The sequence below is a fragment of the Somniosus microcephalus genome, chromosome 9, assembly GCF_052327205.1.
Source record: "Somniosus microcephalus isolate GS21.2 chromosome 9, FLI_Smic_1.0, whole genome shotgun sequence".
NCBI lineage: Eukaryota > Metazoa > Chordata > Chondrichthyes > Squaliformes > Somniosidae > Somniosus > Somniosus microcephalus.
Window position 1 is genome coordinate 43,368,188 of NC_140995.1, and position 17,223 is coordinate 43,385,410.

Consider the following 17,223-nt stretch of genomic DNA (forward strand, 5'->3'; position numbering starts at 1 on the left):
TCACGGTTGACGGTGTCGGCGGCCTTTGTGAGGTCAAAGAAGGCCATGTACAGTGGTTGGTGCTGTTCCCTGCATTTCTCTTGTAGTTGACGCGCAGTAAAGATCGTGTCCATTGTGCCCCTTAGTGGGCGGAATCCGCACTGCGACTCTGGGAGGAGCTCTTCAGCCACTGGGAGAAGGCGATTGAGGAGGATTCTTGCGATGACTTTCCCTGTGGCAGACAGCAGGGAGACTCTTCTGTAATTACCGCAATTGGACTTGTCACCTTTCTTGAAGATTACGGCGTCTCTGAGATCCCCTGGCTTGCTATCCTCCTTCCAAATAAGAGAAATGAGTTCATGTATTCGCGCCAATAGTGCTTCTCTGCCATGCTTTAGTGCCTTGGCGGGGATTCCATCTGCTCCTGAGGCCTTGTTGTTCTTCAGTTGTCAGATGGCCTTTTCAACCTCATGCCGAGCTGGGGTTGTGCTGAGGTGGTGGCGGTTAACATGCTGCGGGATGGAGTTGAGGACAATCGTGTCGAAGACAGGGTCTCGGTTAAGGAGATCTTCGAAGTGCTCCTTCCAGCGGGAACTGACTGCCTCTCTGTCCTTGATGAGTATCTCACCGTTTTTGGCCCGCAGTGGGGTAAGACCTTGGGTGCTTGGGCCATAGGTGGTCTTGATTGCGCTAAAGAATCCACGCATGTCGTGGTTGTCGGCTAGCTGCTGGATCTCTTGCACTTTCTCCACCCACCATCTGTTCTTTAGGTTGTGAGTTTTTTGTTGGACCTCAGCCTTCAGGCGTCTGTAGAGCTGCTTTCTTGCTCTCAAGTTCTGTTGCTGTTTCCAGATCAGGAATGCCTTGCGCTTACGACTTATTAGCTCCTGGATCTCTTGGTCGTTCTCGTCGAGCATCTGATTATGGAGACCTTGAGTGCAGACCAGGCGCTGTGGACACTCTGTGTCTCTGAATCACTGGACTTGAAGTGACCTGAATCCACAATCTTCTGATTCAGAGGCAAAATAATGACCACTGAGCCACAGCTGACAGCTGGAGTTTGGGGAGCATGGTTGTAATATGCAGTGTTGTTCCTTTCTGAGTTGTGGAGTGGAACACAGTGGGGGTGGGCCAGAGAGTGGAAGATAGCCGGGGGGCCAGGAATGAGATCACAGCAAGAGACCAGAGAGTGAGCACAGCAGGGGGCAGGGAAAGCATGGAGTAGAGTGCAGCAAGGAAGTGAGACTAAGAGTGGAATATAGCAGGGAGCTGTGCAGTTAGGAACAACATTTTAAAATCAAAGCCACTGGAACTTTAAGAGAAGTAGAAACTTACCTGCTCAGTAATGCCAACAAGAAATTTGATGGAGAACATTTCTCCTGTATCTAATTTCCAATCAGATGGTTATACCAGGGAGGGACAAACAATGTTGGCCTCAAATATCCGTGGGTTGCAATCCCAACAATTACCATGGGAATTGCAATTTGTTGCCAGGCATTTGACTGGCTGGTTTTCTGGTAGCTGCCGGTTCCTGATTGACAGCTTTTGCGGTGGTGGGAGGAGGTTGGGGGTCGGGGGGGGTGGCGACGGGGGGATAACTAATTTGATTGGTTGGCTTTGAGAGAGCTTGCTGGTCGTGGTAGCTTTTCCTACCTATTTAGTGACTATCTAATAGTTGAACAGATCGTGGTTATCTAATTCATTCAATCAATTAAGACAGATGCTTTATGAAGCTCTCGACACATTTAAGGTGTGATGCAAACTAACTGAAAGACTTTTTACAATACAGGTAAGAATACAGATGAGAAGAAGCCATTTGGTTCAAGAAGTCGCTATCTCCTGGCAGACTATAAATAACTTTCATTCTAATAGGCCCTACCCAACTTAGTGAATCTCCTGATGCAGATAAAGATTTCCAAGAAGATAAAGCTCTATTGAGTATCTAATCTGAACCACTCAGTTCTCTGCTGCTTTACGTGAATATACAAGGGGGATAGGGACTATGTGTACCACTCAGCTTCCTTGGTAGTGTAAGAATGTTCGCCCTCTCTTCATTGTCCATCTAGAGTTTGAATGTCAGAAGGTGGGTTCGAGAGGGGCAGAACGTGAAGCTAAGCTCCAAACAATTCCAAAGGCTCGTCACAAGCACCAGATGATTTTCAGTGACATATTGATTCTTTTCCTTGATCGATGAAAAAGATGTTATGTAACTGACGTGTTAACGAAACATCAAGATGTCACTGGATATCATGCAGCAGTATATCTTCTATTGATTTTCGCCTGTGAAATATTGATCTGGTGGGAAGCTAAATTACTAGTTATGGCCCCAGGGAAACAAACTGCTCTGTTCGCAGATGACGACTGTAAGAGATGGTTAGTTTTTGTTGTTTGTCCAAATACTAACAAGGTGCCCGAATTCTGCTAAATTGCTAAGGAATAACTGCAGATAACAGCAGTTGAAAGAAAATAAGGACTATGAAGAACTCTATGCGATCCAGGCTCCTATGGGCTAATCTATTATCGCTAGGTTTATTTTTATCAGGGTACATTTAAAATCCTTCAATATTATATCATAAAACTCATGAAGGCAACTCAATTTTTTTTCTGATTTCTCCACTCTTCTCTGTAAGGCAGCAATTCTTGTTGGGATTCAGTTCCTTGGGGTCTGGGCACCATCGGATACCTCATCTAAGTGGTCATTCCTCGTGTATGACAATGCGAATCAGCAGGTTATCAGAGGCATCACTGCCAAGGTGTTAGCAATAGCTCAGTGGGTCGCACTCTCGCGTCTGAATCAAAAGGTTGTGGGTTCAAGCCCCACTCCAGAGACTTGAGCGCAAAATCTAGGTTGACACTTCAGTGCAGTATTGAGGGAATGCTGCACCGTTGGAGGTGCTTTCTTTCAGATGGGACGTTAAACCGAGGCTCTGTCTGCCCTCTCAGGTGGATGTGAAATATCTCATGGCACTATTCTGAAAAAGATCATGGTGTCTTGTATCCCTCAACCAACATCATTAAAACAGATTATCTGGTCATGTTTGTGGGACCTTGCTGTGTGCAAATTGGCTGCTGCTTTTCCTATATGACAACAGCGAAGGTACTTCATTGGTTGTGAAGCACTTTGGGACATCCTGAGGCTATATAAATGCAAGTTCTTTTATTCTTGTCATTACCTGAGATCCATGCCGGATCGTCAAGAGTGAAAAACCCTGGCTAATTTTATGTCCCTATCAAGTCCAGCAGCAGTGCGGCCAATTGTAGCACTCCCTCCACTGTGTAAACTGAGATGACCTCATTTACCTTTCTGGTCTGTTTGGGCCTTATCCACTTAGCCACAATGGGAGCTGATTAATATCTTACATAATGACAACACATATTTTATAATGGTATCATAAGGGGCCTGGTTTTATATTTTTGTGCTGGTACTAAACCAACTTTTACATGTGTTACCAATGCAAAGGCATTTTTTTCACCAGTACTAACAGAAAAGTCACTCCAAAATATTGTTAGTGTGGTGATATAGCAGGTAAATCAGTACATAAAAGAGAAAAATAACCCACTTAAAATTCACACCAACTTTTTCTCCAGATAATCCACACTGTACTTTTACATCTAACTATATCATCCGGTTATTCATCCTAGCATTGTATTAGCTTTCTAAGTACTTCATTATATTGTCTGGATATGACAGCACAAATGTCAAAGTAAATTTGTGCATGGTCCCTTTAAGGAAACCGGCTGATGACGTGTCTTCAAATGATGTCATCAGACCCGCTTCCTTCAATTGGACCGGGAAACGTGCTGGGACAAGCCCAATCGTCATATCGGAGGCCGGGATAGAGCCAGCAGTGAGGCCGCGACCCACCACTGACCTCGCCCGCCATGAACCCGCCGAGGTAGGGAAAATCGCAGCCATAGACTCTTACAGCACAGAAGGAGGCCATTCGGCCCATCATGCATGTGCCGGCTCTGTGAAAGAGCTATCCAATTTGTCCCATTTCCCGGTTCTTTCCCCATAGCTCTACAAATGTTCTCTTTTCAAGTATATATCCCAATTCCCTTTTGAAAGTAACTAATGAATCTGCTTCTACCACCCTTTCAGGTAGTGCGTTCCAAATTGTAACAATTCGCTGCATTAAAACATTCTACCTCAAACCCCTCTGGTTCTTTTGGCAATTATCTTAATTCTGTGTCCTCTGGTTACTGACTCTCGTGCCAGTGCTAACAGTTCCTGCTTATTTACTCTATCACTTTAAATCCAAAAGACAGTGCCTGAAAGCACCAACTCTATAATTAAACAGTTTCTGCCGATCTATTCTATCAAACCCTTCACAATTTTGACCATCACCCCATAACTGTCTCTGCTCTAAGGAGAACAACCCCAGCTTCTTTACAATAGCAAAATATTGCGGATGCTGGAAATCTGAAATAACAAAAATGCTGGAAACACTCAGCAGGCCAGGCAGCATCCGTGGAGATAGAAACAGAGTTAACATTTCAAGTCTGTGACCCTTCGTCAGAACTAGAAAAAGTTAAAGATGTAACAGGTTTTAAGCAGGTGTAGAAGGGGGAGGGGAAGAAAGAACAAAAGGGACGATCTGTGATAGGGTGGAAGGCAGGAGTGATTAAATGTTGCAAATGGGGATGGCAGAATCATCAACAGCTGCCGCCTGGAAAATAGGGGCAGAGGTTATAGTCTGAAATTGTTGAACTCAATGTTGAGTCCAGAAGGTTGTAAAGTGCTGAATCGAAAGATGAGGTGCTGTTCCTCGAGCTTACGTTGAGCTTCATTGAAACAGTATAAGAGGCCGAGGACAGAGAGGCCAGGGTGGGAGTGGAGCGGAGAATTAAAGTGACAAGCAACCGGAAGTTCAGGTCACCCTTACGGACTGAACATAGAAACATAGAAACATAGAAGACAGGAGCAGGAGTAGGCCATTTGGCCCCTCGAGCCTGCCCCGCCATTCAATGAGATCATGGCTGATCATCCAAATTCAGTACCCTGTTCCTGCCTTCTCTCCATATCCCTTGATCCCTTTAGCCTTAAGAAATATATCCAACTCCTTCTTGAATATATTTAATGAATTGGCCTCCACTGCCTTCTTTGGTAGAGAATTCCACAGGTTCACCACTCTCTGGGTGAAGAAATTCCTCCTCATCTCTGTCCTAAATGGCTTACCCCTTATCTTTAGACTGTGACCCCTGGTTCTGGACTCCCCGACCATCGGGGAGATCCTTCCAGCATCTAGTCTGTCTAGTCCTGTTAGAATTTTATAAGTTTCGATGAGATCCCCTCTCATTCTTCTAAACTCCAGCGAGTACAAGTCCAATCGACTCAATCTCTCCTCATACGTCATTCCTGCCATCCCAGGTATCAGCCTGGTGAATCTTCGCTGCACTCCTTCCATGGCAAGAACATCCTTCCTCAGATAAGGCGACCAAAACTGCACACAATACTCAAGATGTGGTCTCACCAAGGTGCTGTACAACTGCAGCAAGACATCCTTGTTCCTGTACTCAAACCCTCTCGCTACGAAGGCCAACATACCATTTGCCTTCTTAACCGCCTGCTGCACCTGCATGCTTACTTTCAGTGACTGGTGCACAAGGACGCCCAGGTCTCGTTGCACTTCCCCTTCTCCCAATCTATTGCCATTCAGGTAATAAACTGCCTTCCTGTTTTTGACACCAAAGTGGATAACCTTGCATTTATCCACGTTATATTGCATCTGCCATGCTACTGCCCAATCACCCAACATGTCCAAATCATACTGGAGTTTCTCGGTATCCTCCTCACAGCACACATGCCCACCCAGCTTTGTGTCGTCTGCAAACTTGGAGATATTACATCTAGTTCCCTCATCCAGATCATTAATATATATTGTGAATAGCTGGGGTCCAAGGGCCGATCCCTGCGGTACCCTACTAGTCACTGCCTGCCACTCGGAAAAAGAGCCGTTTATTCCAACTCTTTGCTTTCTGTCTGCCAACCAGTTCTCTATCCAAGTCAATACCTTGCCCCCAATCCCATGTGCCTTAACTTTACACGCTAATCTCTTATGCGGGACCTTATCGAAAGCCTTCTGAAAGTCCAAATACACCACATCCACTGGTTCTCCCTTATCTATTTTACCAGTTACATCCTCAAAAAATTCCAGTAGATTAGTCAAGCATGATTTAGCTTTTGTAAATCCATGTTGACTTTGTCCAATCCGGTCACTTTTTTCCAAGTGCTCTGCTATTACATCCTTTATAATGGACTCTAGCATTTTCCCCACTACTGATGTCAGGCTTACCGATCTGTAATTCCCCGTTTTCTCTCTACCACCCTTTTTGAACAGTGGGGTAACATTAGCTACCCGCCAATCCATGGGTACTGTTCCAGAGTCTATAGAATTTTGGAAGATGACCAGCAATGCATCTATTATTTCTAGGGCCACTTCCTTAAGTACCCTAGGATGTAGATTATCAGGCCCTGGGGATTTATCGGCCCTCAATCCCATCAATTTCCCTAACACCATTTCCCTACAAATACTGATTTCTATCAGTTCCTCCCTGTCATTAGACCCTATGTTCCCCGACACCTTTGGGAGGTTATTTGTGTCCTCCTTTGTGAAGACAGAACCAAAGTGTGTATTTAATTGGTCTGCCATTTCTTTGTTCCCCATTATAAATTCCCCTGATTCTGACTGCAAGGGACCTACACTTGACTTCACCGATCTTTTTCTCTTCACATATCTATAAAAGCTTTTACAGTCAGTTTTTATGTTCCCTGAAAGCTTACTCTCATACTCTATTTTCCCCCTCTTAATTAATCCCTTTGTCCTCCTTTGTTGAATCCTAAACTGCACCCAATCCTCAGGTTTACTGCTTTTTCTGGCCAATTTATATGTCCTCTCCTTGGATCTTATGCTATCCCTAATTTCCCTTGTTAGCCACGGTTGAGTCACCTTTTTTGTTTTATTTTTATGCCAAATTGGGATGAACAAATTCTGTGGTTCATCCATGCGATCTTTGAATGTTTGCCATTGCCCATCCACCGTCAACCCTTTGAGTGTCATTCCCCAATCAATCCTACCCAACTCGCACCTCATACCATCGTAGTCCCCTTTATTTAAATTCAGGACCCTAGTCTCTGAGTCAACTATTTCACAATCCATCTTAATGAAGAATTCTATCATATTATGATCGCTCTGACCTAAGGGGCCTCGCACAACAAGATTGCTAATTAATCCTTTCTCATTACATAATACCCAGTCTAAGATGGCCTGATCTCTAGTTGGTTCCTCGATATATTGGTCCAGGAAATGATCTCGTATACACTCCAGGAATTCCTCCTCCACAGTATTGTTACTAATTTGGTTAGCCCAATCTATATGTAGATTAAAGTCACCCATGATAACTGCTGTGCCCTTATTGCACACTTCTCTAATTTCCCATTTAATGCCATCCCCGACCTCCGCATTACTGTTTGGGGATCTATATACCACTCTCACTAATGTTTTCTGCCCCTTGGTATTTTTCAGTTCTACCCATACAGATTCCACATCCTCAGAGCTAATATCCTTCCTTTCAATTGTGTTTATCCCCTCTTTAACCAGCAATGCTACCCCACCTCCTTTTCCTTTTTGCCTATCTTTCCTGAATATTGAATACCCCTGGATATTGAGTTCCCAGCCTTGGCCACCCTGGAGCCATGTTTCCGTAATCCGAATCATATCATATTCGTTTATCTCTATTTGCGCAGCTAATTCATCCACCTTATTACGAATGCTCCCTGCATTAAGACACAATGCCTTCAGGCTTGTTTTTTCAACACTCTGAACGGAGATGTTCTGCAAAGCGGTCATCCAATCTGCATTTGGTCTCCCCAATGTAGAGGAGACCGCATCGTGAGCAGCGAATACAGTATACTAAATTGCAAGAAGTACAAGTAAATCGCTGTTTCACCTGGAAGGGGTGTTTGGGGCCCCGGACAATGGGAAGGGACGAGGTAATAGGACAGGTGTTGCATCTCCTGCGCTTGCTGGTGCCGTGGGGAGGGGAGGGGCTGTTGGGGGTGATAGAGGCGTGGACCAGGATGTTGCGGAGGGAGCGGTCCCTTCGGAATGCTGACAGGGGAGAGGAGGGGAAGATGCGTTTGGTGGTGGGATCACGCTGGAGGTAGCGGAAATGGCAGAGGATGATCCATTGAATGTGGAAGCTTCTTTAGCCTCTCCACATAACTGAACTCCCTCGTCCCTGCTGCCATTCTAATAAAACTCCTCAGCACCTTCTCCAAGGCCTTGGCACCCTTCTTAAAATGTGGTGCCCAGAATTGGGCACAATGCTCCAGCTGGGGCCTAACTGTTTTGGTAAATCTCCTCTGCACAGTCCCCAAGGCCTCAATAAGGCCTCAACATTGATCAGACTCATTAAATTCATGAAATCAGCAGAAGCAATTTTCCCCACCAGCCTGCTGTTTAAGCCTTCTCAATGTTAAAAATAAATTTGCCACATTTTCAGTTCATTCATTACCATCGTCACAGAGGACTCCAGCTCTTCCATAGGGACAAAGGCAGACAGGATCTCCGCTGGCCTTCGGCATGCAGGTGGCACCATGCCCGCATGGGCTCCCCTCACATCCTGCAAACTGGCAGAGTTTTCCGTTGTACGGCCTAGGGCAATCACAGAACCAGCTCTCTGTGTCACTAAAGGAAGAAAAGTAGCCATTAGAAAGACAGAAAAGGCAACAGGATCTTAAAATGCAGGCACTTGTCAAGAATGTTAAGCTAATATGTAAAGAGAAAAAAAAATATTTCTCCTCAACCCCGTTCCCTTTTGTCTGCTATTATCACCAGCAGTAATTTATCTGCCTATTGCCTTGAGAATTCTGGGATGTATTTCATTTAGTCCAAGTGCCTACAGACTTTCAATTGATTGAGTTTCTTCCTAACACACACTTCACTCACCTCTTCATAACAATCATTCCCTATATTATGAAAAGGCTTGCGTATGGTTATGACACTTAAGAACATAACATAACATAAGAAAAAATGGACTAGCAACCTAGAAATTGCAAATTCTATTCCCACCATGGCTAATTGCGATGTTGAATTTAGTAAAATCCAGTAAATTTGTGGACTAGCACCAGAACAAATGACCAGGAACGCTGCCGAGTTGTTGCAAAAACCCAACTGGTTCATGAACGTCCTTCAGGAAAGGGAACCTACCACCCTTACCCAATCTGACCTTAGTCCCCATGAAACGGTTGACTCTTAATGCCCACTGAAGTGGCCAAGCAAGCCAATCAGATTGTAAGAACATTCGCTGGGAAGCTCACCAAGCACCTTCTCAGGGCAAGCAAAGATGGGCAACAAGTGCCAGCTTTGCCAGCATCCCCCACATCCTGAGAATGAATAAGAAAAATAACTTCCTAGTGTCAGCCGTGGCTCAGTGGGTAGCACTCTCTAGGTGGGAGTGGCTAGGAGTGAGCAGGTGCTGCTGGGTGCTTGATTGCTGCAGGGAGTTGGAGTGAGTTTGTAAAAAGTTAGTGGTAGTTTTTTTTTCTGGGTTTTAGGGCCTTTTTGGTCCTTAAACAGCTACTAAGGGGCCTGGAGTGAGGGGTGAAGTCATTGCCCTATAGCATGAAATTCGAGACAATGGAAGGAGTGCATTTCTTCTGGATATGCATGATAACCAGGTGAAGGTTTGTTATTATTGTCTTGGACATGACCATCTTGTAAGAAGCTGCCCAGACTTGTACTGTTATAACTGCGGCGAGTCTGGACACATCGCTCGGAGCTGCAAGGTGGAGAGCTGTGGGGTGTGTCACAAAGGCCCCACCCACTGTGAGTGTGAGGCAGAAGGAAGCCCCTTGAGTGACGAGGAGATGGGAGAAGGACAGGAGGTGTGAGTGGAGTGGCCGGAGGAGCGGAGCAGGTGGAGGACATAGCTGGTGAATGGAAGGAGAAAAGAACGCAGGAAGTGGCAGAAAATTGCGAAGCAGAGAACAGGATGGAGATGGTGCAAAACCCACCAAGTACGGTGGAAATGGACAAAGGCAGCAGAGAGCAACACAAGGTCAAGGGCAGAGTCGAGCCACAATACGGCTCGGCTCTCCCTAAAGAATCTGGTGTCCACGGGGGGAGAGGAGGCAGGAGCGGGGTAAGTACTCCAAAGAAAGACAGGGAGTCGGACATCTCGGGGAGCAGGAGGGGGCAAGACAATGAGAGGGTGCAAGAGGCAGGAGCCTTAAAGAGGCAGCAGGATGGGAGCGGGGAGACAAAGATGCCAGAAGGGCGAAAGATAGGTGCAGATGCGCCATTGTCCCAGAGAGAGAAGAAACGGGGAGCAATGGTCAGCAGTGGAGATGAGGCTGAAGGGAGTGGCACTGTTGGAGAAACCGTGATAGCAGGAAGACTGTCTAAGGGAGATTATGTACCTGATGGGGAGCAGGGATGGGAGGTTACAGAAGAGCTCGAGAATGAGGAGTCAGAGGGGAACAGAGACATGGAACTGGGGGGTGGGGTGGCATCGTGTGGAAAGGGAAAGGTTAGTGAGGGGCCGAAGGAGGGAGAAGGGGCAGCTTCTTGGCCCAAACCTAATGTAAGGAAGAGGCTGAAACTGCAGGGAAGGTTCAAACAGGAGGTGAGAAAGAGCCGGAGGCTGCAGGAGAAAGCAACAGCTGCCTGAAAAGTTGGGAAGGAACATGAGAGGAGGAGGGAAGGGTCAGAGATTAAATGATGGGGGAATTATCAGGCGCACTTCCCTTATTCGGAGCCATGATTACATTGGTCTCGATTAATGTGAACGGACTGAGGGGTCAGAAGAAATTGAAGCAGTTGTTGCAGTGTTTTAAAGGCACTGACTTGTGTCTGCAAGAAACCTTTTGGGATGAGGATATCCTAGAAATAACTTGTAAGGTTTGGAAGTGAGAGGTGTTTGCAAGTTATGCAAACAATAACCATAGAGGGGTGGCTGTTTTGGTGAGTCCGTCCATAAAAGAGAACATTGCCTTGGTGGACAAGGAGACTGAGGGGAGATTTTTACGGCTAAAGGTAAAAATGGAGGAATTTAATTGTGATCTCTTTAATATCTATGCAGCGAATGACCATTGCAAGCATCGCGAGTTTTATCGGTGGTTATTCACTGAAGTGGCAGAGGCGAAAACCCTTGTATGGTGGGAGATTTTAATGTATTTTTATCTCGGATGGACATTTCAGCCCAGATGATTCTTAAGGATGATAACTCCAGAGGGATGATTATAAAAGTGATGGCAAATTTAAATTTGAGAGACTTATGGAGGGATCGAAACTCCATAAAAAGGCAGGTATCCTGAAGAGGTTGTGAGGGTGATGTTTTAAAACAGAGCCGAATAGATTTTGTGTTACAAAAAAGTATTTTTTAGTGACCACTCGGCTTTGGTTCTTTGGTTCTTAGAATTAGGGACAGCAGAGTCCAGAGGTGTGGATTTTAAACAATCAATACCTGAAAGAAATTGCTTATAAAGAAGGTGTTTTAAATATAATAAAGAATGCTCGGAATGAACCTTTATTCTTGAAAGAAGAAGAGTTTGGCGGGACAATTTCAAATATGAAGTAAAAGTTTTTTCGGTACGTTATGGGAAAGAGAGAGCGGCAGCTAACCGGCGTTGAGAAAAGAATATAAACAAGGTTTATGGATATCTGTAAAGCAGTTGATGGAGGGGATAAGGGAGCAGAGACCAAGTGGATGGTTTTAAAGGAAGAGTGGGAATTATTGCAAGCTGAAAAATGTAAGGGGGTCATTCTTTGGGCAAAGGCTAAAGATGCATTGGAGGGAGAAAGATGCACTAGATATTTTCTAGAGCAAGACAAGCTGCGACAGAGATTATCATTAATTGGAGAGTTGAAGGTTGGGGAGAAAATCATTAATGAAAGTGGGGAGATATTGGAGGTGGCTAGTAGCTTTTATCAAGAATTATATACAAAAGAAGACATTTCCAATTTGGCGATGGAGAAGGTTAGTGCTTTTATTGAAGAGGGTTTAAAGGAGGATGAGAGAAGCATGTGTGACAAAGAAGTAGGATTAGCGGAAATAAAAGTAGCAATAAGTGGGATGAGGGGGGTGGGGGGGTGGGGGGGTGGGGTGGTGGAAGCCCAGGGTCCGATGGACTAAGTGCAGAATTTTATACAGGATTTTTAGGAGATTTTAAGTCCATTGCTCTTAGAGGTTTTTAAGGAGATTAAGATTGAGGGAAGCCTGGCCCCATCTATGAGGAGAGGTGTCATAAGCTTAGCTTATAAAAATAAATGTAAGAAGTCACACAACACCAGGTTATAGTCCAACAGTTTTATTTGAAATTTGAAATTCAAATAAAACTGTTGGACTATAACCTGGTGTTGTGTGACTTCTTACATTTGTCCACCCCAGTCCAACACCGGCATCTCCACACCATGGCTATTATAGAAATAAAGGGGATAGAAGGGATCTAAGGAATTGGAGGCCCATCACATTATTAAATATGAATTATAAGATCTTGGCGAGGGTTATGGCAAATCGTTTGAAGGAGGTGATGCCGCAGATAGTTTCGCCCTCTCAGTCCTATGTAGTCATAGGCCGGGACATCGCAGACTCTGTGGTCTCAATCCAAGATGCGTTAGAGCTCATGGAAGAGAGTGGGAGGGAGGCTTATGTGTTAAAGATAGATCAAGAGAAAGCCTTTGATAGGGTCTCTCGTGAGTTTTTATTGATGGTTTTGGAAGCATTTGGTTTCAGGAAAAATTTCATTGAATGGTAAGGATTTTTTATTCAAATATATTTAGCTGTGTTAAATGTAATTTTTTTAATCCAATTTTTCGAGACAGAGGTCAGTGAGAAAGGGTTGTCCCCTGTCCCCACTGTTGTACACATTGGTAGCAGAACCATTAGGTTACATGATGCAAAAGGAACAAGGCGTAGTCGGGATTGCGGTTCCCAGTTCCGAGCTGGAGTCGGTGATACACCAATATGCAGATGACACAACCTTAGCATTGAGAGATGGGGAGTCAGTGAGGAAAGCTGTGGGAGTAGTGGAGAAGTATTGTAGAGCTTCAGGAGTCAGAGTGAATTATAGTAAGTCCCAATGCCTGGTTGCGGGAAGGGGTAGGGGGGAACGGTTGAAGGAAAGCCAGGGTCCGATGGATTAAGTGCAGAAGGTGGTGGAGGTTTTGGAAGTTCCGGGGGTGCATATGGGGTGCAAGAAGGACAGGGATGAAGTGGATCGATTAAATTGGGAACCAAAGGTTATGAAAATTAAAAAGATCTTGGAAAGATGGGAAAGAAGTTGGTTGAAAGTGCAAGGAAGAGTGACAGTGGTGTCCGCTCTCCTGCTATCTAAGCTATGGTACATATTGGCGGTGGAGGATATTCCTGAGTGGGCGGGAAAGTCCCTCTGAGAGGTTTGTGTGAGGTTTATTACGGGAAGGGAAACCAGCCTTGGTTGCTTACAATACCATCATTGGATGGAGAAATCAGGGAGGACTCAATTTCCTAAATACTGATTTGAAGAAAAAATCCTTTAGAATCAAATGGGTGAAGAGATTCTTCAGAAGTCAAATACAAGTTTTTGGAAGAGTTGTTTTAAGCATTTTTTAAAATGAAGTGGGATAGGAGGGCAGGGGATATTGTATATGGAATACAATAATATGTTTTTGAAATCGATTAAACCTCTCCCTAGGTTTTATAAGAGGGTTGTGGAGACTTGGGTCCAATTTTTAAAAATGTGTAGTTTATGCCCAAGGGTGCTAAGGAATTTTTAGAACAGCCCTTATTTTTGAACAGGTGGGTCAACATTGAAGGAGAGGTATTATTTAATCAAGCTTTTATAAAAGCTGGTATTATATGTATGAAAGATGTATTATATGAGGTAATTCCAGGTTGGTTGCTGGAAGCGATAGTGAGGGATATGGTTTGGGAGGAGGATCCGGAGGTAGGGGAAAAAGCAATTATGATCATGTATGGGAAGATTGTGAAGACAATGCCACAGGATTGGATGGAAGAAATAAATGCGCAAATCTCCAGAGGAAGTAAAATGCGTCCTGCTTTTCCAAGCTTTCTGCTGGAGAAAGGGGAGGAGTTGGTCCAATTTGACAACTGTAATACTCGAGATTTCTATGGGGTATTTAGATAATGGAGATTCAAGACACCTGCTGGTCAGGAGTTTTGGCAGGGTATATACCCACAGCTGGACTTCAACAGGATTTGGAAGGGAGTGTGGGCGAATTTTAAATGTCCAGAGTGGATTGAACTAGATTTCAAATTGGTTCATAACTGGATTTTTACCATGACGGATGTTAGATTGGGCGAGTGGAGGTGGCAACTTGCCCAGTGTGTGAGACACGGGATGAGACTCTGTCCCATTTACTGGTGTTATGTCCGTAGTTAAAGGATTTTAAGTACTATGTTCGACAGTTGTGTGAGGTTTATTTGCTGGATGGGGACTGAAGAGTGAGAATGGGAATCCCGTGGGACTCAATTTTGAGATGGGGATTGCAGGAGAGTCTGGCCGAGTCTAACGGAGTGACAATTAATTTAATTGCCAGGTGAAACAGCGATTTACTTGTACTTCTTGCAATTTAGTATACTGTATCCGCTGCTCACGATGCGGTCTCCTATACATTGGGGAGACCAAACGCAGATTGGGTGACTGCTTTGCGGAACACCTCCGTTCAGTCCGTAAGGGTGACCCCAAGCTTCCGGTCGCCTGTCACTTTAATTCTCCGCTCCACTCCCACTCAGACCTCACCATCCTTGGCCTCTTACACTGTTCCAATGAAGCTCAGTGTAAGCTCGAGGAACAGCACCTCATCTTTCGATTAGGCACTTTACAGCCTTCCGGACTCAACATAGAGTTTAACAATTTCAGGCCGTAACCTCTGCTCCTGTCCTTTTTTTTCCCCATTTATTATATATTTTTTCTCTCTCCCACATGGCAGCTATCTCTCCTTCTGCCAGTGCCAGTTACACTGCATCTAGAGCCATCTTTGTTTCTTAACTTGTCCCATTACCATCTCCTTTTGCCTTAATGTCTCTTAATCTCTCCTGCCTTCCATCCTATCACAGACCCTCCCTTTTGTTCTTTCCTCCCCTACCCCCCTTTCCCTGATCCTGCACTTGCTTAAAAACCTGTTCGACCTCCAGCTTTTTCCAGTTCTGATGAAGGGTCATCGACCTGAAACGTTAACCCTGTTTCTCTCTCTACAGATGCTGCCTGACCTGCTGAGTATTTCCAGCATTTTCTGTTTTTATTTCAGATTTATAGCATCCGCAGTATTTTGCTTTTGTTTTTGGCAATTAATTTAATGTTCAGTTTGGCTAGATTCGTGATTGTGCAAAGAAGGAATGCTCTGTTTTTTAAGGGGAGGAGAATAAATCTAAAAGAGTATTTTAAATATAAGCTAAAAGATCATTATTAGACTTTGTGGATGTTTTATTCAGAAAGGAATTTAAAGGTAGTATTTTATTATCAATTTTTAAAGTACAATAGATTAATATATGTTACGGGAGGCAAATTAAACTTCAGGGGGGAAAAATTGGGTGAGTAGCGCCACCTGTTAACGCCTAAAGAGGCAGTCAGTGGCTGTAGCGCCACTGGCTGCGCCTCCCGCGATATTCAGCAGGGGCGCTAATGGTGGCGTTAGCCATTTGCGCTGCGCCGCCACCGATGACGTCATCGGTGTGCGCAGCGCCCCATTTGCGCCCAAACGCGATATTTGGTAGCGAACGCGATATTTGGTACCCGTGCCTGGTTCACGGGGCCTTGCTGCTCCGGCAGAGGCGCAAGTTAAGGTGGAGGTGTGGGGCGGCCGCTTTTTCGGCGGCTGCCTGCCAGCACCTCCATCCCCGGCCTCCTGGTCCCCCCCCCCCGCGGCATTGCCGGCTGTTTCCCGAGAGCCCGGCACTTCTCCTTGGTGCCGGGCTCTTTTGCCGGCACTCGCGATCGGGGTTCATGCTGTTGCAGGCCCCTCCCCTTAACAGTGGGAGGAAGGCCTGCAGTACTGCAGCGTGCCGTGCCGCAGCGTGTGGCGCTGCGGTACGTTGTGCTGCGATATTCAGTTTCAGCGCCCTAAGAGGGCCTCGAGCCTTGCCCCGTCTCCCTCTAGGGGCACTTCAACTGAATTTCTGATGATCGCTACAGCTTCGAACGCTGCGCAAAAACCAGCGCCCAGGCGAACTTGGCGCCAGTTTGGCACCTCAACCCAATTTCTAGGCCCAGGTTTTGATGTTAATATGTGGTGGAGGAATGGCTGTGCAGCATGGCGGAATGGATTTGAATGATATCATGGAATGATCACAATGTTGTAAATGTTTTTAATGTTCAATAAATAATATATTAAAAAAAAGTTGGTAGTACCAATCTGCTTCACAGAGTAGAAAATCTACAGATGCCAAGCCATTGTGGAAGACGTAGGAAGGGTGGCCGAGTACTTAGTCAAAGAGACGCGGTTCAAGAATGCTTTTAAATAGGGGAGGAATGCAGAGCATTTAGGAGAAGCAGTTTGGGGATGCTATTCTAAAGATTCAGGCTGACATGGCTGTAGGTTCTCCCACTGAAAGTGGATGGGGGGGTGGGATTTGCAGAGTCAGAAAACTAGAAGCAGTGGGAGGGGATGCAAGGCTGGAAAAGACTGCAGAGGTAGGGTTGGGGTGAGGCCACGGAAGGATTTGTAGGTAAAGACAAGGATTTTAAATTTGATTTGTTGGGGGACAGGGAGCCAGTGTAGGCCAGTGAGCTGATTGTGATGGGCGAGAGGGACTTTGTGCAGTACAGGAGGTGGGTGTCAGATTTTTGGACAACAATAGCTTGTCGGCCATGGCTCAGTGGGTAGCATTTTTGCCTGTGAGTCAGAAGGTTGTGGATTCAAGTCCCACTCCAGACTTGAACACAAAAATCTAGGCTGACACTCCAGCGTAGTACTGAGGGAGTGCTGCACTGTCGGAGGTGCCGTCTTTCAGAATAAGATGTTAAACCGAGGGCCCGCCTGTTCTCTCAGGTGAACGTAAAAGATCCCATTGCACTATTCTGAAGAAGTGCAGGTGAGTTATCCCTGGAGTCCTGGCCAACATCACTAAAACAGATGATCTGGTCATTATCACATTGCTGTTTGTGGGAGCTTGCTGTGCAAATTGGCTGCTGTGTTGCCTACATTACAACACTTCAAAAGTACTTAATTGGGTTCTGGTTCTTTTGCCAATTATCTTAAATCTGTGACCTTTGGTTACCAACCCTCCTACCAGTGGAAT

General features: G+C 45.3%; 1 protein-coding gene across 1 annotated transcript in view; it reads right to left on the bottom strand.

Annotated features, from left to right (window-relative positions):
• The window catches only part of LOC147112359 (protein eyes shut homolog), a 378,050-nt gene that overhangs the window by 143,997 nt on the left and 216,830 nt on the right, over window positions 1-17,223 (bottom strand). Inside the window, exon 6 of the mRNA XM_085996557.1 lies at window positions 8,497-8,669. Within this exon, the coding sequence (XP_085852683.1) occupies window positions 8,497-8,669 (173 nt within the window). The remainder of the gene's footprint in view (window positions 1-8,496; window positions 8,670-17,223) is intronic.